Consider the following 24,336-nt stretch of genomic DNA (forward strand, 5'->3'; position numbering starts at 1 on the left):
CAGTTAGATCTCACCACCACTTCTGTTCCAAATTAAAAAGGTTCATCCTTCTTCATTATTAAAATTCTCAGTTTGTGGCAACGTATGTATAAATCTTTTTGTACCTTCTCTAGTCTGACTTTGTCCTGCCTGCATTGCAATGACCAGAATTGTATAGAATACTCAAGTCTAATGAGTGCTTTATTCAGTTCTATATAGTTTGTTCAAATTCCAAAGTCAACTGTTAGTGCAAATAATTTCAGCAGATTCCTAAGAATATTTAATTACTTCTTACAGATTGGGATTCTTTTGTCAGAACATTCAACAATTTGACTAATGAAGAGAAATCCAGAGAGAACAGCCAGTGCAGAAGCTCCCCAAAATCATTCTGCTTCCTGAAAAATAAACGTCAGAGCCAGTTCCCTTTTGTTTCTTCCTCTGTGGTTAGCTGGTTAGCACTGGTACCTCTTTGAACAATTGAACATCCAACCAGCTCTCAGCCCTGAGCATTGCTAACTTTCGGTGCTAATTTATCTACAGTGTTCTCAGATCAGTAATTAAGTTGCATAACTTTTCAGGCCAGTTCCCAACAGATAACATCAGTGTTTGTTATTTTATTTCTTAAAACTAGCAGCTATTCAAAGTTGAATCTACTTTCAACTCAATTCCAACCCAAAAAAATGAGAAAAATGAACGAAAAATAGTGATGGTCTCAACACTACCCTCAGGTATGTGGACATGTATTCCATGGTCCATCTGATTCACTATACTTCACTATACTTCCTAGAATTTTTTTTGTGTGGGTTTCACTGAAGGGTCAATCTGGAGGATCAGTGCGGACTCGAAGGGCCAAATAGCCTGTTTCCACTTTATAGTGATTCTATGATTGTAAATGCAGGCTGATGTTAAATTTGTTGCAGAAATGAGGTGACAGTTCTTAAAACATGTTACTAATCAGTCCAGAAACCAGAGCTGGCTAATTGAATGGTTGAGAGAGATTGAGCACAAGAGCAGTTGCCATACAGCCAAAGTATAACATTAGGTTAAAACTACTCTTATCAAGATGGTGCTGTAAGGAGTGAGACCATCAAGAAAAGAACTGCCACTGAAAACAATTGGTTCCAAGCAGATCAGGTCTAGTCAGCCTGCAGTCAACCTATTCTGACTAACTGTAGTTTTAACTCACATGGAATTGTTTTCAAGTTTAGATTTTCTAGCAATAAAGCTGGTGGATTTCGGATGATCTCCTGTCAATTGAGATTCTCAATCTCTTGCAGGTCACAATATCCTACCATTTATTGTGTATTCCTTGGCTTATTTGCCCTCTCCAAATGCATTACCTGATGTTTCTTTGAAATGAACACCATTTATTATTTTCTGCACAGCTGACCAGTCCATTAATAAATCTGACAGTCTTCAGCTTTCTCTTTCAGTGTCAACCACATGTCCAATTTTTGTGTCATTTGTATTATTCTTCAGTACCATTCTTTTGTATCATCTTGTGTTAAAGTCTAAATCATCAGTATATAATGCAAGAGACAAGGGTACTAAAGCATAGCCCTAGAAATGGTGTTCCAGTTAGAAAAACACCTGTCAACCATTACACTTTATTTTTGGACATACAGCCAATTTTTGATCCCAACTTGCAACTTTGCATTAGATCAAATGATCTTTTACTTTTCGGACCAATTTACCATATGGAATCTTGTCAAGATAGATTACATCAAAAGTGCTAATCTCCTTAACTGTCCTTGTCATCTCTCAAAAAAATCTGGTGTTTCTAAAAGACAAATAATGTTGTCCCTCAGAAGATTTTCCAAAACTTCATCCAGTATTCAGAGTTAGGCTAACTCGTCTAAAGTTAGTCAATCTCATCCTTTTTCCCCTTTTTAACACCTCCCCCTTTTTAACTACTACTTCATGACTACTCCTAGCTTATAGAACATAGAACAGTAGAGCACAATACAGGCCCTTTGGCCCTCGATGTTGTGCCGACCTCTTATCCTATTCTAAGATCAGACTAACCTACATACCCTTCATTGTTCTATCTTCCATGTGCCTATGCAAGAGTGTTTAAATGTTCCTAATGTTGCTGACACTATTGGCAGTGCATTCCACATACGCACCACTCTGTGTAAAGAACCAACCCCTGACATCTCCCTTAAACCTTCCTCCAATCACCTTAAAATTATGTCCCCTCATGATAGCTGTTTCTGCCCTGGGAAAAAGTCTCTGGCTATTCACTCTATCTATACCTCTCAGTCACCTCTTTCAAGTCACCTCTCATCCTTCTTCACTCCGATGAGAAAGGCTCTAGCTCCCTCAACCTTTCTTCATACGACATGCCCTCCAGTCCGGGAAGAAAAATTAATTTATTTTCAATTCCTTTCATCACTGATGTTATCCCACTATATGGGGTTATAATCCCCTGAGTTTATTGTTTGAAGTTTCCTTCTTTATAATCTTGCCTGTCTTTTAACGTATAAAACACACAAGGAAAGTAAAGTTCTCATGCTGCCTTTTTGCGCAGTGTCTAGCACCCCTCAGTGTAACACTAACAAAGCTGGTTAGAAATATTGCTTTGTTTGCAGAAATGTTGAAAGGGGTAAGGATAACAATTCTATCAATACAGAACAAGTTATCTGAAAATGGCCATGGCAATATATTCTGCCATATAGGTTCTGAAAATTGGGTTCAGCAGAAACTAAAATAGAGTTAAATGAATTCACTAGATAACAAAAATAAAGCTACTGCATAACTTTACTCTCCAACCTTAAAACCTACATACAAAATATTAAAAAAAACTCCTCCATCCAATATTGACCTGTATCCCATGCCACCTAAAGTGTTGGAAGGTACTGAAAACGTTTTCGATGTATTTAACAAAGAGGTAACACCAGAGAAACGTTTTTAGATGTATTCGTTTAAAATAAATTCTCATAAGTAATATTCTGATAGAATTCTGTCAGTAACAATGATAATTATTGTAATTAATGTCAGTGCGATTTGGCAATCTGCTGTCCATTTATGTTTGAATCTTATATGAAATGTGTGAAGACTAGCTTATTATTCACGCTGAGCAATTTTATTATGGATATAGTAAGTGCTGCACAATATTTTGTTATAATCATCTGTATTGTGGAATCTACAAGGGGTTAGACATGTAGAGATCTGGTTTCAATTTTATTTTAATATGTTTATGTGCATATTTACAAACAATACATGAACTTTTGACCTAGTTTGGGTGTTTTTACAAGCGGGAATGTTCCTAAGGTTGCTATGGAGATATATTGCAAGTTCCAACAAATAAACCAACTCCCACCAACCAGGAAACTGTAATCTTGCATGGGTTTGCTTGTAGTGCTTTCTGCACAAGATTGATCCATTTCTAGCTATTTTAAAAAAAAAGGAATATAGAGATTGTGGGAAAATGGCATTGAGGCAGAAGACTAGTCATGATCTAGTTGAATGGCATAGGTGGTTTGATGGGCTGAATGGCCTATTTCTATTACTTTTTTTCAAGCTTCCTAAGGCAGTTGTGGTAGAATAACAGTACATGGACATTAACTACTCAATTTCCACCACAAACCTAAATGGTGAAAACAGGAGACACTGGCATCCTTACCCATCATCAACCATCTGTTTAAAGGCCTCCACCACCTAACATAAAATTCTGAAGTCTATTCTGTTAACAAATCTTATCGGAATTCACCATATAATCAGACCATCTAAATAAATATTGATTTAATGTCCACATTAAGCAGCTGGTGAGAATTTGGCATAGTGCATTGGTGTCATGAAAATGTCTGGTCAAATTTATGATTTGGAGACGCCAGTGTTGGACTGGGGTGTACAAAGTTAAAAATCACACAACACCAGCTTATAGTCTAACAGGTTTATTTGGAAGCACTATGGTGAAGGAGCAGCGCTCCGAAAGCTAGTGCTTCCAAATTAACCTGTTGGACCATGACCTGGTGTTGTGTGATTTTTAACCTTGGTCAAATTTAGTCAGCATATTCTAAATTTTCCTTGTATTCTCCACTTAGTTTCTGGGTTCAGTCAGTATTGTTATGGCTGCCAATCTTCGTGGGTTGGTTTTGATTTCAGGCAAGGCAGTGTTGTATTGCTCTATTGCAGCTTGTAAGTTAATTTTACAGCATTCTGCTTGCACAGTTCCACCTTTACTTGTCAGCACTCATTACACATACATGCAGAGTGTTACATTGCCAACATTATCACAGTTCTCCATTAGTATAACATAATACCCGAATGGCCTAATATTAAAGAGGGTGCTGTATGCAGAACCATAGATGTGGGACAGCCTGCATATAAATTGTAGAAGGTGGCATGTTAGTTGAGACCACGGTTATAAAAGCAGACTTTTTTTTATTCACGAGAGAGATGTGGGCATCACTGGCTGATCAGCATTTATCATCCATTCATAGTTGCCCACAGGAAGGTGGTGGTGAGCATGTCCATGTGCTAACACAGAAAGGGAAACAGTACAAAAACAAAGAACATATATAAATCACTGTTTAGGCCTTATAGGGATGTGCTATCTTCAATTGTTGGACACCATATTTTAACAAGGAAAACACTGTTGTGTTACCATAATCTTACCAGACCATAGGGGCAGCCTTTCTTATTAGAGAGAAGTGACTGGGGGTGACTTAACCTGAGAGCCACCAGACAAGGACAATCTTACATGTTAACCTCAAGCCAGTGATGAGAATTGAACCCACATTGTTGCTGTTATATAACCTCTGTAAACCAATGATCCAGCCAACTGAGCTAAACAGATTCCCAGCAAAAATAACAAGGCTGCATTTTATAGCCTTCACCAATGCAATGTGTGCATTCCACTGCTATCTTCAACAACAATCCCCCTATTTCCACACTTAACAATGCCAGAAATTGCTGTCCAATTTATGCAGCAATAATATTTGTTATTACAGTAAAATTTAGGCAGTTTTCTCATTTGTGAATATGAAGGAGGAGAAGAAATTTCTCCAGCTTAGACAGCAATGTTTCGAATGTGTTATGTTTCCACTGCTGAATGCTTTGACTACTCTGTGTAACTCATGGTTCTTACTCCACTTTTCAAATTAGAACCGAACAATAATCTGCTTGGATCCAAAATAGAATTGCAAATATGAGGAATGCCTGAGATGCGATGGTAGTATCCCTACCTCTAGGCTAAAGGACCTGAGGCCCATCTACTCTGGAGGTGTACCATAACATATCGGAAAAGTCTGATTTAAAAATCTCTATCATTGAAGACACTGGCTAGCCAGGGTGCAGGCTGAAAAAAAGCAAATCTCTATGTTTATTTGTCTCTAGTTCAGTACATTACATTCTCTATCACAGTGGGCTTTTCCAGTGCACTGTATTTTATATATTTCTCAGATTTGCTGACGTTTGTGCAGTTCGATGGTTATTGACACAAGAGTTTATGATAAAAGTAGTAGAAATTGGTATAAACCAGTATCAGTATTTGTGCTTTGTATTTGCGGAACATGATTGTCCGCAAAGTTCCTCTCCTGGGGCTGCCTGCAGTGTGTTATCTGTGATCATTGTTTTTCATCAGTCTTTGACATATTTGTTACATATTTAATGTTCTGCATTGCTATAGCCTTGGTGTTAAAATTGCAGTTATGGTATTGGAAGCAAAGGCTACAGACTGTAACTGCTGGAGTTTCAGTGAGAGACTGAGGACCCCACCAGCAAATGACAGGGATCTGGGTGCACCAAATCTCTGCTGTTTTTAAACACTGTGATTATTCATTTCCTAGAATTATAAAATGATATTGCAAAGAATGAGACCATTCAAGTATTCAATTAATCCCACTGTTGCTATAACCCTATAATTATTTAATCCCCCTCATGCATTTATTCAATTTTCTTTTGAAAGTTACAGTTTGAATCTGCACATACCACCCTTTCAGATCATGCATTCCAGTTCACTTTCCAATTTTAAAAAGTGTTTACTTATATTGCCGATGGTACTTTTGTCTATCATAGTTTCATTGTAATAGAAGCAGGAGTAGGCCATTTGGCCATTTGCTTCACCATTCATTATGATCATGGCTAATCTATCCATCATCTCGGCTCCTCCCACCTGCATTATTCCCATAACCCTTAATTCCCCAACCATGCAAAATCCCATTCACTGTGTCTTAAATATATTTAATGAATCTGCCTCTACTGCTTCCTTGGGCAGAGAATTCCATAGATTCACTACTGTCTGGGAAACGCAGTTCGTCCTCATCTCTATCCTCAACCTACTCTTGCTAGTCTTGAGGCCATGTCCCCTAGTTCTAGTCTTACCCACCAGTGGAAGCAATTTGTCTGCCTCTATCTTATCTATCACTTTCATAATTTTATATATTTCTATAAAATCCCCTCCCATCCTTTATAAATACTGATGGGTACAGTCTTAAGTGGCACAACCTCCCTCATCTCTGGAATCAACTTGGTGAACCTCCTCTGCACCACCTCCAAAGCCAGTATATGCCTCCTCAAGTAAAGTGACCAGAACTGTGCACAATACTCCAGGTACAGCCTCATCTTCACCTTGCAGGAGAACCTCCCTGCTCTTAAATTCAAGCCCTTTAGCAATATTCTGTTTGCCTTCCTGATTACCTGTTGCACCTGCAAATCAACTTTTAGCAATTCATGTATGAGCATTCCTAAGTCCCTCTGCACAACAGCATGCTGCAATCTTTCACCATTAAACAATATTCTGACCTATTATTCTCCAAAGTGGATAACCTCACATTTACCAACATTGCACTCCATCTGCCAGACCTTTGCCCACTCACTTAACCTTTCTAAATCTCTCTGCAGACCCTTCACATTCTCTGCACAGTTTGCCTTTTCACTCCATTTAGTATCATCAGTAAACTTGGATACTCGATCTCCTCTTCCAAATAATTTACATATATTATGAACAGTTGTGGGCCCAACACCGACCATTGCAGCACACTGCTCACCACTGATCTGTAACCGGAACAACACCCATTCATCCCAACTCTCTGCTTTCCATTTGTTAACTAGTCAACTATCCATGCTAGTGCATGCTCCGCCACTCCATGCATACATATATCATGAATGAGTCTTTTATGGGGCACCTTATTGAATGCCTTCTGGAAATCCAAGTATACAACATCCACCTGTTCCCCTCCATCCACTGCGCTTGTTACATCCTCAAAGAACTCCAGTATGTTTGTCAAACACAACCTTCCCTTTCTGCATCCATGCCATGTCTGCCTGATGAAACCCTTTCTATCCAGATGTCTCACTATTTCTTCTTTAATGATAGCCTCCAGCATTTTGCCAACTACAGATGTTAAGCTATCCTGCCTTTTGTCTGCACTCTTTCGTAGACAGCAGTGTGACTTTCACTGTCTTCTAATTTGCTGGGACCTGCTCGGAGTCCAGTGAATTTTGGTACCTTACCGCTAACACATCTATTATAACTTTTACCATTACTTTCAGCATCCTGGGATGTATTCAATCAGGACCAGGGGACTTATCTACCTTTAGACCCTCAAGTTTGCTCTCAACACTCCACTTTTGAGTAATAACAATTGAATTGAGTCCTCACCTTCCATCGTATCTTTAATATCATTTTTTTGGTATGTTAGATACATCTTCCACTGTGAAAACTGACACAAAATAGTTATTCAAGGCCTAGGTTGTTTTAGCATTACCTAATATCAATTCCCCTTTCTCCGTCTACTTTAGCCACCCTTTTCTGTGTTAAATACATATAAAAACTTGCCCTGTTTTCATATTCTGTGATAGTTTGCAACATCATCTATCTCTTGTTTCTTTATTGCTTGCTTCATTGTTTTTTTGCTGCTTTTAAAGTTTTCCCAATCTTCCTGTTTCCCACCACCCTTGGCTATTTTGTAAGCCTGAGCTTTTAATTGGATGCCTTCCTTTATTTCCTTGCTTATCCAAGGCTGGCTCTTCTTACCTCGTTATCCTTGTTTTCGATCGGAATATACTTTCCTTGAGCACAGTGAAAAATTTCTTTGAAAGTCCTCACAGTGTTCCCAGTCTAATTTAGCTAACTCCTTCCTCAGCCCATTATAGTGTCCCTTTTTAAGCATAACACCTTGGTTTTAGATGATACTATTTCATCCGCCACTTGTATCCGAAATTTGATTGTAATGTGATCACTCTTTCCAAGAGGATCTTTAACAAAGAGATCATTATTTTATCTGTTGCAATAGCACATGACCAGATCTAAGATTGCATGTTCCCTTGTAGGATCGCTAACATGCTGTTCAAGAAAGTTATCACAAATGATTGTATAAACTCCTCTTCAAGACTGCCTCTACTGACTTGATTTGGCCAATTAATGTTCATGTTAAAATCCCCCATCTCTACTGACTTGATTTGGCCAACCAATGTTCATGTTAAAATCCTCCATTTCTACTGCCATTGCATTCTTATATGTATCAGATATTTCTTTGGGACAGTTAATCTTAGCAGGACTTATACACTTAATGGTAAGGTCCTAGGCAGTGTTGCTGAACAAAGAGATATTGGAGCGCAGGTTCATAGCTCCTTGAAAGTGGAGTCGCAGGTAGTTAGGACAGTGTAGAAGGTGTTTGGTATACTTTCTTTTATTGGTCAGAGGATTGAGCACAGGAGTTGGGAGGTCATGTTGCGGCTTACAGGACATTGGTCAGGCCACTGTTGGAATATTGCATGCAATTCTGGTCTCCTTCCATTGGAAAGATGTTGTGAAACTTGAAAGGGTTCAGAAAAGATTTAGAAGGATGTTGCCAGGGTTGGAGAATTTGAGCTATAGGGAGAGGCTGAACAGGCTGGGGCTGTTTTCCCTGGAGAGTCAGAGGCTGAGGGGTGACCTTATAGAGGTTTACAAAATTATGAGCAATTTAGGGGCATGGATAAGCTAAATAGGCAAAGTCTTTTCCCTGGGGTCGGGGAGTCCAGAACTAGAGGGCATAGGTTTAGTATGAGAGGGGAAAGATATAAAAGAGACCAATGGGCCAACGTTTTCACACAGACGGTGATACGTGTATGGAATGTGCTGCCAGAGGAAGTGGTGGAGGCTGGTACAATTGCAATATTTAAGAGGCATTTGGATGGGTATATGAATAGGAAGGGTTTGGAGGGATATGAGCCGGGTGCTGGCAGATGGGACGAGGTTGGGTTGGGATATCTGGTTGGCATGGATGGGTTGGACCGAAGGGTCTGTTTCCATGCTGTACATCTCTAAGACTCTATGACTCCATGGCCTGTACCATTGTAGCATTATCATTGGGCGGCCTATAGACTACTCCCACCAGTGACTTCTTGCCCTTACTATTTCTGATCTCCACCCAAACGGATTCAACATTTTGCTCCTTAGATCCTATACCTTCTCTCCCTATCACCTTAATCTCATCCTTAATTAAGAGCGCAACCCCACCTATCTTACATTTCTGCCTATCCTTCCTTATTTCCTGATACCTTGTTTTATATTTTTTGTTTCTGATGCTTTTAATGTTTGTACTGCCAAAGAATTGAACTTCCAGAGAGCAATGCCACTATTTGATTCTCCGACTTTTACTTTGTTATATATGCCATGTTTATCTCCATATGTGTATTGGCATCCTGCCTTTACTGGGGAGAGAAAATATATGGAACTGGTAAATAGGGCACTCTGTTAAATGTAGCACCTAGGAGTACTTAAACATTCCCTTTCCACACATTTTTCTGAACATACTTTAATCACTTTAGCAGCACATTAGAGAAAAAGTAATTTTGCTGCTATTTAGCACCTAGTTTTCCCCACAGCTGCTAATTGACCTGCTGCATTTCGAGCAAGTTCAGCTGAAACAGATTTAAAGATAACTGACCATGTAAAATATTTTAATTTAAAGGTTCATAAAATTACAGGACAGGAAGTAATCATGCCAGTGTCAACTCAAAAGCAGATGTTGATTCTAATTCACTTTTTGCCCTGTTCCCTTTCAATTTCAGCAACTAATTGTGGAAAGCATTCCATGTTCAAATAATATTGCGTGGAAAAGTTGAGCTTTTCCCTATAATTTTCTTCATGATAATCTTAAGTCTATGCTTCCTTGTTACTTACTTGGCACGAAACGAACATTGTTAGTTTAATAGTTAGTTTGTCAAGTTAAAGTAATAAGTATTTTTTTGAAAATTCCATAATTTTAAAAACACACTACTTCAAGCCTTTCTTCACAAATACAACTTTTCAATCTGGGATGTTGTCTGAGTTTTATTTTCATATAATCCTTCCTTTGCCTGTGGTGCAATTTCTGTAATGGGGTACTGAAAATACATTGTGACCCAGCCAATAACTTGCATAAATTTAGTATTTCTTTTTCTGCTCGTGAATGCACTCTTCTGTGTCTAAAATCCAGAATCCATTTTCTGTCTGCTTTTCCAGTTTTAAAGCTCTATAAGTGCCCGCAACATCAGATATTTCTCTATTCCCTCCTTTGCATACATTCACTGTACCATTCCACACAATGTAGCATTTCACACTTGTATGCAAGGAACTGTATCTAACTGCTTACACAAGCAATGTGTTTATCCTGTGCTGTGTTCATTCTCTCTGTTGTCGTAAGGATACATCAATGTTGTCCCTGTTATGCCTACGTAGGCTTCAGGTGGGAGATTGAGAAAGATATAGCTGTTACTGAAGAATATGCAACGTGATACGAAAAAAAACTTTGGAAATATTCAACATTGGTGGAGTCTGATATTGATTTCTAGTATATTGTGAAAATTTGGTGACTTGGATTTGAAAGTGGAAGGAAAAAGATTCTATTTTCAGTTCTATGCAAGTTTTTTTTAACAAAGGTCAGAAAGTTTTGTTGAGCAACAAGTCAGAAACAAGTTTCTAGGAAAGCATGCGATTGAAATTCAATGATTGGATCAGCTGCCGGGGGAATTAATCACTGAATGTTTACAAAACTGAGTTTTATGACACAGAAACAGATGGTGAGGGTCCACCAGACGGTTGAGTTCAGAAGATGAAAAATCATCCTAGCAAAAGTGCAGCTTGCAGATGTCTTCAAACTGAGAATTTAGTCTGTTGAAATATTCAGGTTTTCAGAGTTGTAAGGAAGTCTAAAAACCTTTCGTGCTGAAAAACAAGTTTAACCGTCTTCATCAGTCCAGGAAGAAGGACTGGAAAAACCCATTCAAGTAAGATTTTTACAAACTAAGATTCAGCACATTTTTTTTAATTAACTGACACTTATTGAGCCAGAGTGGACCAGTTGATCACATATTCCGGATGACCACGGCACAGCGGCTCAGAGGGTGGCAAGGTGTCTCAGTGGATAGCACTGTTGCCTCACAGTGCCAGGAACCTGGGTTTGTTTCCAGCCTCAGACGACTGTCAGTGTGGCGTTTGCACATTCGCCCTGTACCTGCATGGGTTTCCTCCGGGTGTCCGGGTTCCCTCTACAGTCCAGAGATGTGCAGTTTAGGTGAATTGGCTAATCTAAATTGCCCATAGTGTTCAGGGATATGTAGGTTAGGTGCCTTAGTCAGGGGAAATCTAGAGTAATAGGGAAGGGGAATGGTTTTGGGTGGGTTACTCTTTGGAGGTTCAGTGTGGAATTCTTGGGCCAAATGGCCTGTTTCCACACTGTCAGGATGCTGTGATCAAGAGTTGCACACAATCAATGTAAAGACACTAACATAATGGAGGGGGTGTACATATCACATTTACAATTTATTTACAGCATTAATCATATATAGTAATGCAACTCTGCTTGAAATATAACTAAGAATATATAAGCAAGGGAAGATCCAGTAGGAAGTTTCAAAGGTTATCAACACCCTTTTATTTGAAGCTAATACGTATGCCACTATTTTGCTGAACAATCCTATTATGGCTTGCAGTAAATTTATTGAAATTTGCCAGAAAAAGAAATAGATGTTCTATTGTGATGTCAGATTAAAGAAGACATTGTATGAGAATGTCAGTGTCATTGTCAGTCAATAGCACCATTGCAGATATTATTTATAAAATTAAAGCCAATTCTAATTAGTACAAAGTGGAGCGAAATCCTTTAGTGTGACTGAAATTGCAAACATGGGTAATCTGAGTATGATCCCACTTTGATGTTTTCAGCACATGTTGTGCAGTTATGCATCAATAGCCTGGAATCTGCACTCAGCAATGGAGGAATGGCACTAGCTGCCCACCTTGTTGACAGCTGCCTCCAAAAATTTGAAGAACCTTGAACAAGAGACTTTGCACAATCAGCTGTCTGTTTCTATGTGGCATCCTCATTGGAAGGTTTTCGGAATGCGGGAATAATGGAGGAAATGGGGAAGCAATTCCTGATGAAGGGCTTATGCTCGAAACGTCGAATTCTCTATTCCTGAGATGCTGCCTGGCCTGCTGTGCTTTGACCAGCAACACATTTGCAGCTGTGATCTCCAGCATCTGCAGACCTCATTTTTTACTCGAAGCACTTCACCCAGTCAGATTTGAGAATCCTCACTGACCTACAATCTTAATTAAAAAACATAAGGCTCAAATTATAGGTTAGTTTTAAATGATGTATAGAAGGCAAAATAAAGATATGGACTACAGCTGGGATTAAATGTAAGAGATAAAAAGACATACAGAAATAGATTCTTAAAATCTCCAATATCATTTCTTCGATGAATACATTTGTAAATTTCAGGGCCAGAGAAATTATTCATCATAATTTATCACTTCTCACACTGTTTAAAAACCAACATACTCATGACTGCACCAGACCCAACACTTTCCAACATGGAGTTCATGGGTGACCACTGTAATTCAAGGCTTTAGAGAGACAAAAGAAAAGATTTAGTACAATCATTGCAGGGATAAGAGACTTCAATAAAGTGGAAATGTTATGGGGACTTTCAAAATCATGACCTGTTTCATGGAATAAGTAATTAGTTGGCAACTCTGAATATTAATTTGGATGATAGATCAATCAGAGGGCAGCTCAGTCATCACAGCGGAATTCTGGGAGACATTGTCACAGTCACCACGACTGTACGGGAGACCTCAGCAGGACACACTCCCTCATCAAATCAGAACACAACTGAGAGGTATTCTGGGAGATGGCACTGCAGTCACCACAACTGGTCCTTTTGGCTAAGATCAAGTGTCTGTTCTTATCAGGACAGGTGTCGAGTTGCGAGTCATCAGAGCTAGTGGAGAGACCATCGCTGGATCGTGATTGGACGTTGGAGGATCGTTTGGTTGTGCTGACCTGCTATTGGTGGATCTTCATGCTGGCTTCGGCCTAACGCCAATTCAGGGACCAGCCAATCTTGGAGCCATGGCCTCAGCAGCCGTTCGCAGCCCTGGCCAGGGCATTCGCAACACAGTCAGGGTGACTGTGAAGAAGGTGGAGGAGCACACACCGGTTGATCGGACGGTGTTTGTGAAGAAGGTTTTGCTGGAGTGCTGTGGGTTTGCAGCAGCGGACGTGTACTGCCTGCAGGATTTCCCTGGGGCAGGCTACTTCGACGTGACCTTCAGGAGCGTGAAGCATTGTGAGCAGCTCCTGAAGGTCTTCAAGGAGAAGGAAGGGGAACCTCTGTTCTCCATCTTGTCGGCGGTCCCGTTGTGTGTGCTTCCTGCGCAGAGAAGTCGGGTTGTTACAATCCAAATGTACAACCCCTACATCCCAGCGGCAGATGTTCTCACCTTCTTGAAGAGGTATGTCCAGGTTGAAGGAGAAAGCACCGATGTCGTTGATCCTTTCGGGATCTGGACAAGTAAAAGACAGGTCAAGGTAACCCTGAGGGTCGATGGCAGCGGGAACATCCTCCACCCACCCTCCAGCTTCGCAATTGGAGGGAGCAGAGGCTACCTGACGTACGCAGGGCAGCCGAAGGTGTGCCGAACCTGCGGGAGGTCAGGCCACATGGCGGCCGACTGCAAGGTGACCGTATGCCGAAATTGCAAGCAGGAAGGCCACCTGACCAAGGATTGTAAGGAGGCCAAGAACTGTAACCTGTGCGGAGAGGCGGGCCACATGTACAAGGCCTGCCCAAGACGAGGAGCCGCTACCTACGCACAGATGGCCGGAGGTAGCAACACGAATACGAGCCGCGGACCAACAAAGGCGAGGAAGGCAAATGAAAATAGCGTGGAAACGGTGCCTGGAGGCACCCAGAAGGAAGAGCAGGCAGTAGCGGAGCAGACGGCAGACAGCGGGAAGGTGCAGCAGCCGATCCAAGCTCCGTCAATGCAGTCAGAGGAAATGGAAGAGGAGGAATCAAAGGATGCAGAGGACTGGATCACAGTAAAAAACAGGAAGAGGAAACCTCTTGGGGGCCCCAAAGCCACCCAGCGAAGGGGAAAGCGACACCTACAAGGCGAAGACGCATGTAGCTCTTCCGATGGTGAGGATGGGCGCAAGAAGGGTCGTCATCAGAGGAAGAGGCAGAGCGTTGTGAGGAGAAAGGAGGGCAGCACCGCCCAGGAAGGAAAGGACGATCCCTCTGAGGGGACGGGTAATGGCCTCCCCCTACCCGGTGAGAACCAGGAGGTACTCACCGGCCCACAGCTCCAGGTATCTGGGAGCAGCGGTCCTATGACAGCCCTGCTGTCAGACGGAGAACTGGTCAGTGCGGACCACGGGCCCGACACGAAGACAACAGAGTGGGGTAATGGCCCCAGCGCGGAGCTGGACAGTTACCTCAGCCCTGCGAAGGTCCAACAGTTTGCCGCCACCACAGGGATGCACGCAGCTACCCCAGAAGGGCAGGACCAGCAGCAAACGGACACCGGTAAACCTGTAAACTGTTAAAATGGGGTTGAAAATTGCTAGCATCAACGTGCGTAGCATCAAATCGGCTACGCGATGCGTTTCAACACTGGCCTCCCTGGCCAGCGTCAAAGCCGACGTCCTGTTTCTGCAGGAGTGCGGGATACCCCACCTCAGCAGTTACAGGAGGTGGTCGAGCTTGTGGGCCCATGGGCCGTCAGTGTGGTCGGGGGGCAACGATAACCGCTCCTCAGGCCTAGGGATCCTTTTGCGGGGAGGTAACTTCACTATCTCCGAGGTTAAGGAGGTGGTGGGCGGGCGCCTCCTCATTGTGGATGTTAAATACAGAAACGCTCCCGTAAGACTAATCAACGTGTACGCCCCAGCGGATAAGAGTGAACGGTTGGCCGTCCTGCAACAGCTTCCACTGCTGCTGGCTACGTCCAGGCCGGTCATTCTGGCCGGAGACTTCAACTGCATCATTGATGCAGATGGACGATCCGGCGGGGGGGACAGTAAACTGGACGCTACGTCCAGAGCCCTGATGGAAACGGTCAAAGATGCCAAGCTGCACGACGTCTTCAGCACCCCTGCAGATGGAGAGCAGCGTAGATACACATGGTCACGGGCAGACGGGTCTATCCGCTCAAGGATAGATTACCTGTTTGTGTCCCGAACGTTCTCGGTCAGAACCACTGACGTCAAGCCGGTGTTCTTCTCTGACCACTGCCTCCTACTGGCCGACTGTCACCTACAGGACGAGCAGCGGACGGGCAAGGGAACGTGGAAACTGAACACTAAGCTGTTGACCCCGGGAAACATCGAGGAGCTCAAGAGGGATTACGCAGGTTGGAGAACCGCGAAGTGTCTCTTTGAGTCTCCAGCAGACTGGTGGGAAACAGTAAAAGGGAACATCAAGAGATTCTTCATCCTCAAAGGTGTTCAGGAGGCGAGAGAGAGGCGGGGAAAACTGTCCCAGCTCCAGGAAAGTATGCAGAACCTGCTCCTGCTGCAGACGTTGGGGGTCGATGTCACGGAGGACCTCAAGGAGGTGAAGGGCCAGCAAGCCTCGCTCTTTGCCTCGGAGGCCTCCAAGATAATCTTCCGGTCCAGGGTCCGCTCGGTAGAGCAGGACGAGACGTGCTCACGTTTCTTCTTCCAGAAGGTGCACAAAGAGAGCTCCGTGCTCAGCAGCCTGAAGGAAGAAGATGGCTCGGTAACGTCATCTCAGGCTGACGTCATGAGGATCAGTAAATCCTTCTATGCCAGCCTGTATGACGCGAAGCCAACCGACAGCACGGCCTCACAGTCGTTCCTGTCCTCTATCACGGAGGTCCTAGAGGACGGAACGCGAGAGAGGCTGGACCAGCCGCTATCTCTGGATGAGCTGACCAGGGCCCTCGAGTCCTTCGAAAAGAATAAAACTCCCGGAAGCGACGGCTTACCGGTCGAGATCTATTCCGCTCTTTGGGACTTGATTGGCCGGGACCTGCTGGAGGTGAATGTCAGTATGCTTCGGGCAGGTACCATGAGTGAATCCATGAGGAAAGGCATCATCACCCTCATCTATAAGCGGAAGGGGGAGAGGGATGAAATTAGAAATTGGAGACCGATCTCACTGCTAAACACAGACTACAAAATCTTGTCAAAGGTCATCGCTAACCGGGTCAGGTCTGCTCTGGGAACGGTGATCCACCCCGACCAAACCTGTGCTGTACCGGGCAGGAAGATCTCTGAGAGCCTCGCACTCCTCAGGGATACGATCGCCTACGTGCAGGACAGGGGGGTGGACACCTGCCTCATCAGCCTGGACCAGGAGAAAGCCTTTGACAGGATATCGCATACATATATGAGGGATGTCCTCTCCAAAATGGGCTTTGGGGAGGGAATCTGCAATTGGATCAGACTGCTCTACACCAACATTGTCAGTGCAGTCTCAATCAATGGGTGGGAATCAGATAGCTTCCCTGTAAGATCTGGAGTCAGGCAGGGCTGCCCACTCTCTCCTGCCTTGTTTGTATGTTGCATAGAGCCATTTGCCGAATCCATCAGGAAGGATGCGAGCCTGAGAGGGGTGACTATTCCTGGCAGCGGGGGCCTACAGGTTAAGGCCTCCCTGTACATGGATGACGTCGCCGTTTTCTGCTCGGATCCGCTGTCCGTGCACAGACTCCTGTGCATCTGCGACCAGTTCGAGCCGGCCTCGGGGGCCAAGGTAAACCAAGGGGAAGAGCGAGGCCATGCTCTTTGGGAACTGGACCGACCAATCCTATATCCCCTTCACCGTCAGGACTGGCCACCTGAAGGTGCTGGGTATTTGGTTCGGGGGTGCTGGGGCGTGCGCCAAGACCTGGGAGGAGCGGATCAGGAAGATGAGACAGAAACTAGGCAGATGGGAGCAACGGTCGCTCTCCATCGCGGGGAAAAACCTGGTCATCAGGTGCGAGGTACTCTCAGTATTGTTGTATGTGGCACAGGCCTGGCCTATCCCCAGAACCTGTGCTGCCGCAGTCACCCGGGCCATCTTCCACTTCATGTGGAGATCAAAGATGGACCGGGTCCGAAGAGACACCATGTACAAAGACCGGTGCAATGGGGGAAAAAACACTCCCAATGCCACCCTCGCCCTGATGGCCACCTTTGTGTGTGGCTGCATCAAGCTGTGCGTGGATCCCCGGTACGCAAACACCAAGTGTCACTACGTACTGAGGTTCTACCTGTCCCCGGTGTTGCGAAGGATGGGCCTGGCCTCGCTGCCGCGGAACGCTCCGAGTAGTTGGACCGTTCCGTACCACCTGTCCTTCGTGGAGAAATTTCTGAAGAAAAACACCTTTGACCACAAGTCCATCAGGAAGTGGTCAGCACGTAGCGTCCTTGAGACCCTTCGGGAAAAGGAGAGGGCGGATCCTGTTGAGTGGTTCCCCGAGCAGACTGTCAAAGCAATTTGGCAGAATGCCTCATCGCCAGAACTTTCTAACAAGCACCAAGACATGGCTTGGCTGGTGGTGAGAAGGGCTCTACCTGTGAGATCGTTTATGCACGCCCGGACTCTCTGCCGCACCGCACGCTGCCCTCGAAGTGGCTGCGGGGGGGACGAGACTGTCACACACCTCCTTCTGGAATGTGCCTATGCAGAGGAAGTCTGGAGAGGAATGCAGTGGTATTTGTCGAGGTTCGTCCCGAGCAGCGCCGTGACACGGGACTCCGTGCTCTACGGCCTGTTCCCCGGGACGCACACCGAGACGAATATCAATTGCGCCTGGAGGATCATCAACTCGGTGAAGGACGCTCTCTGGGTGGTCCGAAACCTGTTGATCTTCCAGCTGAAGGAGTTGACCCCGACTGAGTGTTGCAGACTGGCACATTCCAAGGTCCAAGACTACGTGTTGAGGGACGCGCTGAAGCTTGGGGCGGCTGCCGCCAAGGCGCGGTGGGGAAAGACCACCGTTTAACATCTGCCTGTCTAAAGAAGATCAGGGGGCCCATGCAGTCATTTGGGCTCTGCTGACGCCTCAGCCCAATATAAGGGCATAGGAGTGAGAAATGCACAGACTTGCATGTAAAAAGGAAAATTCTAAACTGTGTATGTTAATGTGAACATATGTATGGCATTACCCAATGTACAGTGTATCAAATTATTTATGAATATTTACGAATAAAGTATATTTTGAAATAAAAAAAAACTGGTCCAGGAGTTTAGATTAGATTACTTACAGTGTGGAAACAGGCCCTTCAGCCCAACATGTCCGCACCGACCCTCCGAAGAGCAATCCACCCAGATCCATTCCCCTACATTTACCCCTTCACCTAACACTATGGGCAATTTAGCATGGCCAATTCACCTAACCTGCACATTTTTGGACTGTGCGAGGAAACCGGAGCACCAGGAGGAAACATTGTTCTGTAACGCCTGTCCTTCGTGGAGAAGTTTATGAAGAAAAACGCCTTTGATCACAAGTCCGTCAGGAAGTGTTCAGCACATAGTGTCCTTGAGACCCTTCGGGAAAAGGAATGGGCGGATCCTATCGAGCGGTTCCCTGTCAAAGTCATTTGGCAGAATGCCTTATCGCCAGAACTTTCCAACAAGCACCAAGACATGGCTTGGCTGGTGGTGAGAAGGGTTCTGCCTGTCAGATCCTTTATGCACACCCGGACTCACTGCTGCACCGCACGTTGCCCTCGGAGCGGCTGTGGTGGGGACGAGACTGCCACACACCTCCTTCTGAAATGTGCCTATGTAGAAGAAGTCTGGAGAGGAACGCAGTGGTGTTTGTCGAGGTTCGTCCCAAGCAGCGCCGTGACACGGGACTCCGTGCTCTACGGTCTGTTCCCCAGGATGCACACCGAGACGAACATCAACTGTGCCTGGAGGATCATCAACTCGGTGAAGAACGCTCTCTGGGTGGTCCGAAACCTGTTGATCTTCCAGCTGAAAGAGTTGACCCCGACTAAGTGTTGCAGACTGGCACATTCCAAGGTCCAGGACTACATGTTGAGGAACCCTCTGAAGCTTGGGGCAGCTGCTGCCAAGGCGCGGTGGGGAAAGACCACTGTGTAACATCTGCCTGCCTAAGAAGAACAGAGGGCCCACTCAGTCATTTGGGCTCTGCTGACGCCTCAGAAGAGCTGGATAGTAAATGTACAGACTTGTATATAAGAAAAATAAATTTTGATGTCTGTATGTAAAGCAATGTAATGTGTGCACAAGAATGGCATAACTAATTGTATAGAGATCCAAATAATTTTATGAATAAATTATATTTTTGAAATTAAAATAAAACTGGTCCAGGAGAAAGCCTTTGACAGAATATCGCATACGTATATGAGAGATGTTCACTCCAAAATGGTCTTTGGGGAGGGAATCTGCAATTGGATCAGACTGCTCTACCCCAACATTGTCAGTGCAGTTTCAATCAATGGGTGGGAATCAGATAGCTTTCAGTCAGATCTCGAGTCAGGGGAAATGTCCTCTCTCTCCTGCCTAGTTTGTGTACTGCATAGAGCCATTTGCTGTGTCCATCAGGAAGGATGCGAGCCTGAGAGGGGTGACTATTCCTGGCAGCAGGGGCCTACAAGTTAAGGCCTCCCTGTACATGGATGACGTTGCCGTTTTCTGCTCGGATCCGCTGTCTGTGCACAGACTCATGTGTATATGTGACCAGTTCGAACGGGCCTCGGGGACCAAGGTAAACTGAGGCAAGAGCGAGGCCATGCTCTTCAGGAACTGGGCCAACCAATCCTCTATCCTCTTCACCGTCAGGATTCACCACCTGAAGGTGCTGGGTATTTGGTTTGGAGTGGCTGGGGCGTGCGCCAAGTCTTGGGAGGAGCATATAAGTAAAGTGAGGCAGAAACTAGGCAGATGGGAGCAACGGTTGCTCTCTATTGCAGGAAAAAACCTGGTCATCAGGTGTGACGCACTGTCAGTGTTGTTATATGTAGCACAGGTTTGGCCTATTCCCAGAATCTATGCCGCTGCAGTCACCCGGGCCAGCTTCCACCTCATGTGGACATCAAAGATGGACCGGGTCTGAAGGGACACCATGCATAAAGATTTGGGCAATGGGGGAAAAATCACACCCAATGCCACCCTCGCCCTGATGGCCACCTTTGTGTGTGCCTGCATCAAGCTCATATCACCTATCCATCGTGGAGAAATTTATGAAGAAGAGCACCTTTGACCACAAGTCCATCAGGAAGTGGTCAGCACGTAGTGTCCTTGAGACCCTTCGGGAAAAGGAGAGGGCAAATCCTGTTGAGCAGTTCCCTGGGCAGACTGTCAAAGTCATTTGGCGGAATGCCTCATCACCAGATCTTTCCAACAAGCACCAAGACATGGCTTGGCTGGTGGTGAGAAGGGCTCTGCCAGTGAGAACCAGTGTATTTTAAATGGGTTAATGACCTACAAATATAGTGGATAGAGGAATTTCACTTAAATGCATGGCATATTTAATATCTCAAATGCTAATCTTGGTTTACATTTTGTTTCTGACGCTTTTAATGTTTGTACTGCCAAAGTGTTGAACTTCCAGGAAGCAATGCCGCTATTTGATTCTCCCACTTTTACAGTGGAAATTCAGGCCAAAATGCATGGCCTACTGTAGTATAGCCTACTGTAATAGAGCTGAGGTTAAAAATCAGATCATCCGCAATCTTATTGAATGGTGGAGCAGGCCCAAAAGGGCCAAGTGGCCTGGTCTTGTTCCTTGATCATATGTTTGCATGATATCAGTACTTCAAGTGTCCAACATTTCAAAATGTCCCAGTTCCCCTTCACCAACCTTCAGCATTCTAGAGCTCTAAAACACTCAAACTGATACAGGTGATAGGAACATAGGCTATTTTCAGCAATCCTGTACAGAATACTTGCCAGCCATTTGGATTTGCACACCACATTCTCCTTAGTATGTGTGTATTAACCTCCTGAACATTTCCACATGTGAACTGTTGTGACACGAAGCTAGTTCAAACGATGGAAGTTCCCCAGTAATGTAGCCACAAAAACCAAAGTGAAAAGCAACAAAATAATTAAGACGACAGAAAGTCCTTAATATCTACTGCAGAAAGGATAGTAAATACACATCAGTTTTCTCCACTATTATGAGAGACTCTTTTATCTCTTGGTTCTGTACTGATCAATGTCTATGAGCAGTAGTTTATCTTAATCATTGCTAGGTAGATGTGCGAGGGATCCCGATCTTGTGTAAAAATGGTGTGTGAAGATTGCTCAGCTCTGATAGCTGCTGATCTCCCTGACAAGCCTTCTTTTATCTTGTAACACGTCAACCATGAAATCCCAAGGAAAAATTTTGTCGTTAACACTTTGAAAGTAATGTGATAGAACAGAATAGAAGCCACTTATCATCCTCAAAACTATTAACCATGTGGTGATGGTGAAAGTGTGTTTATAGTATAGCCCACCACTCCTTTTAATTTGGTATGGTGACCAACACAGTATTCTGGAGCTTGCACCTGAAGTTGCAATCTGAGCTCCTGTTAATGATGTCAAGCCATTGGACCTGATATCATAGTTACCCATTCTTACTTTCATCTAAACACATTTCATATTTTCTGAAGCAAAACAAAAAGCAAAACAAAACAAAATGATTTGCTCAAAACAAAGCAGAAAAATGCATTGATAAATGAAGTAAACAGCTTGTTCAAAAGTAGAACATCATACAAAGGAACTTACACTGAGGATCACACTAGATGAATGGTTCAAGCACAAACAATGCACATGCATTCTAAACCAGCATGACATCATACTTTGCCATATTTTTATGCATTTAAATTGATTTGGGTTTCACACATTTTCTGACAGTATTGCAGTAATATTTTGAGACCCACAAAGTGCTTAACCACCCAGTTTGTTTTCACTCTATGTGATGAATGGTTTGTCTCTAATAGTGTGATTATGTCCCAGTCAGATACCTTGTTGCTGGTACTTCAATGATTAATTTTCTTTATCCAATGAGGATAGATGAATTTTCTTAGTCTCTCTTGAGGGCCAAATAATCTATCATCAGGAATCACTTCTATTGTCTTTAGCTGAGCATTTTCCACTGCTATAATTAGACAGAATAGCATGAGTTACCTGCCAAATGGTTTTACATTTAAGTAAGAATGGGGCAAGATTCCTGCTGGTGCTGAGCTGAAGTTATGAAATAAAACGTTTACAATTTCCATGAGATGTGTGAAGGAGAATCCTTCACCATGTCTCATCCTGAATGCAAATAATCTGTTAACAGAAATATGCTCAAAAGGTAATCTCAGATGCTTTAACAGACCAGAATTGAATTTCACTTGGGTTCTCCTGATCAGTGCCATAATCTTTGCAGAAACACCAGGAAAATAATGTAAGCCCTTAAATGATTGCCTTTCCAGTAATGCTATTTCATCCTGTCACATGAGGGTAGTTCAAATTTTGACATTGTATAACCCCATTTCCTATTGGGTTATTTCATGAATACCTATCCCTATTCAGTCAATATTTATTAGGAATTAGAACCAATCCCTCTGATACCTGCTATTACAGAGCTGATATATGTAAATCTTTTATTTAATGGCTTGACACATACCGTAGGGCATCTATTTCGTGCCTTATCTTCCAAGAATCCAACTTGACAAAGTTTCTTCTCATTCCGTAACCAATATTCCGCAGAGTCCAATAAACTGTTACTGCACAGGACCTGTCAAAAATGAAAAACAATTTGTCTTTCTAATACGTACTTGCTGTCACTGAAACAAATGTTCATTTTTAATATAAATTTTTCACCATTCAAGTTGCAACTGCTATGGTTTGTATTTAAATAATAGGACAATCTGGATGCTGTTGGGGAGGATTACCCATGGAATGGTGACACCAGTAGCAAGAGCAGCTGTTGTACAGCAGCGAGGGTCAAAGCACAGTTGAGCAGCAGTAACAGCAGACTATTGGGGGCACAGTTGGTATTTCTGTGACCGCAAGAGAGACTCCAGAATGGTGTGTTTCTTCCCTGTGTGGTGCCAGAGTTAATAATGCCTCTGATTAGGTGCAGAACAGTCTCAAAAGGGATGGCGAACAGCCAGAGGTTGTGGTACATTCTGTTACTCAGGACTTAGGCAGGAAGAGTGACAAGGTCCTGCAAATGGAGTTCGGAAGGTAGATATTAAGTTAAAAATCAGGACACTACAGTATATAGCATGCTTGCCTTCATCGATTGCGTCATAGTATATAAAAAAACTGACAAGTTATATTGCAGCTGTTCAGAACTTCAGTCTGGCCACTTTCGAAGTATTGTGTACAGTTCTGATCACAACACTATCAGAAGGATGAAGAGGATTTGGAGAGACAGTACAGAAAAGATTTGCCAGGATGATGCCTGGATCGAATGGTATTAGTTATGAAGAGAGATTAGACAAAAGCAGTTTGTTTTCATTTGAATGTCGGAGGCTGAAGGGCAACCTGACAGAGGTTTACAATATTATGAGAGGCATGGACAGTTGGAGACTTCTTCTGAGGGTAGAAACCAGGGGTCATATGTTTAAGGTAAAAGAAAGAATGTTTAAAGGAGATGTGAGAGGTATGTTTTTTGCATAGATGGTAGTAAGCCCCTAGCATGCACTGGCAGAGGAGGTCGTAGAAGCAGATACAACAACAACAACATTTAAGAGGCATCTTAAGATATCTGAAAAGGCAGGGCATAGAGGGATATGGATCATGTAAAGCAAAAGGTTTGTAGTTTGGAAAAGTGCCAGATTGGTGCAGGCTTGGTGGGCCAAAGGACCTGTTTCTGTGCTGTACGGTCATTTATTTCTTTCTTCTTTGTTGAAAAGGGCAAAACAATTATTGGGCTCCAACCACACGTTGACAAGCGGACCACCGCAGATCTGAGGTCATGGTAAAGGAAATTAGAGACATTTGAGAGGAGATTTGAATTCCTTTGCTTGCTGGTATTAATGGGGCTCAACTGCAGAACATTTAGAAATGGGCTTTTCTCCACATACTGTTGTTTTAATAATTGCATAATGCCTGCTTGAGATGACAGACAGGTTCCCTGCCCCAAAATCATACAACATAGAAAAGGCTGTTCGGCTCCTGAGTCTGTAC

General features: G+C 43.6%; 1 protein-coding gene across 1 annotated transcript in view; it reads right to left on the reverse strand.

The window, feature by feature from the left end:
* The window catches only part of sphkap (SPHK1 interactor, AKAP domain containing), an 89,968-nt gene extending 65,842 nt beyond the window's left edge, over positions 1-24,126 (reverse strand). Inside the window, exons 1-2 of the mRNA XM_060834430.1 lie at positions 24,091-24,126; positions 22,826-22,936 (exon numbers count right to left, since the gene is read on the reverse strand). Coding sequence (XP_060690413.1) covers positions 22,826-22,936; positions 24,091-24,126 — 147 coding nt within the window. The remainder of the gene's footprint in view (positions 1-22,825; positions 22,937-24,090) is intronic.
* Between the last annotated feature and the right edge of the window lie 210 nt (positions 24,127-24,336).

This window comes from Hemiscyllium ocellatum, chromosome 13 (assembly GCF_020745735.1).
Source record: "Hemiscyllium ocellatum isolate sHemOce1 chromosome 13, sHemOce1.pat.X.cur, whole genome shotgun sequence".
Lineage (NCBI taxonomy): Eukaryota > Metazoa > Chordata > Chondrichthyes > Orectolobiformes > Hemiscylliidae > Hemiscyllium > Hemiscyllium ocellatum.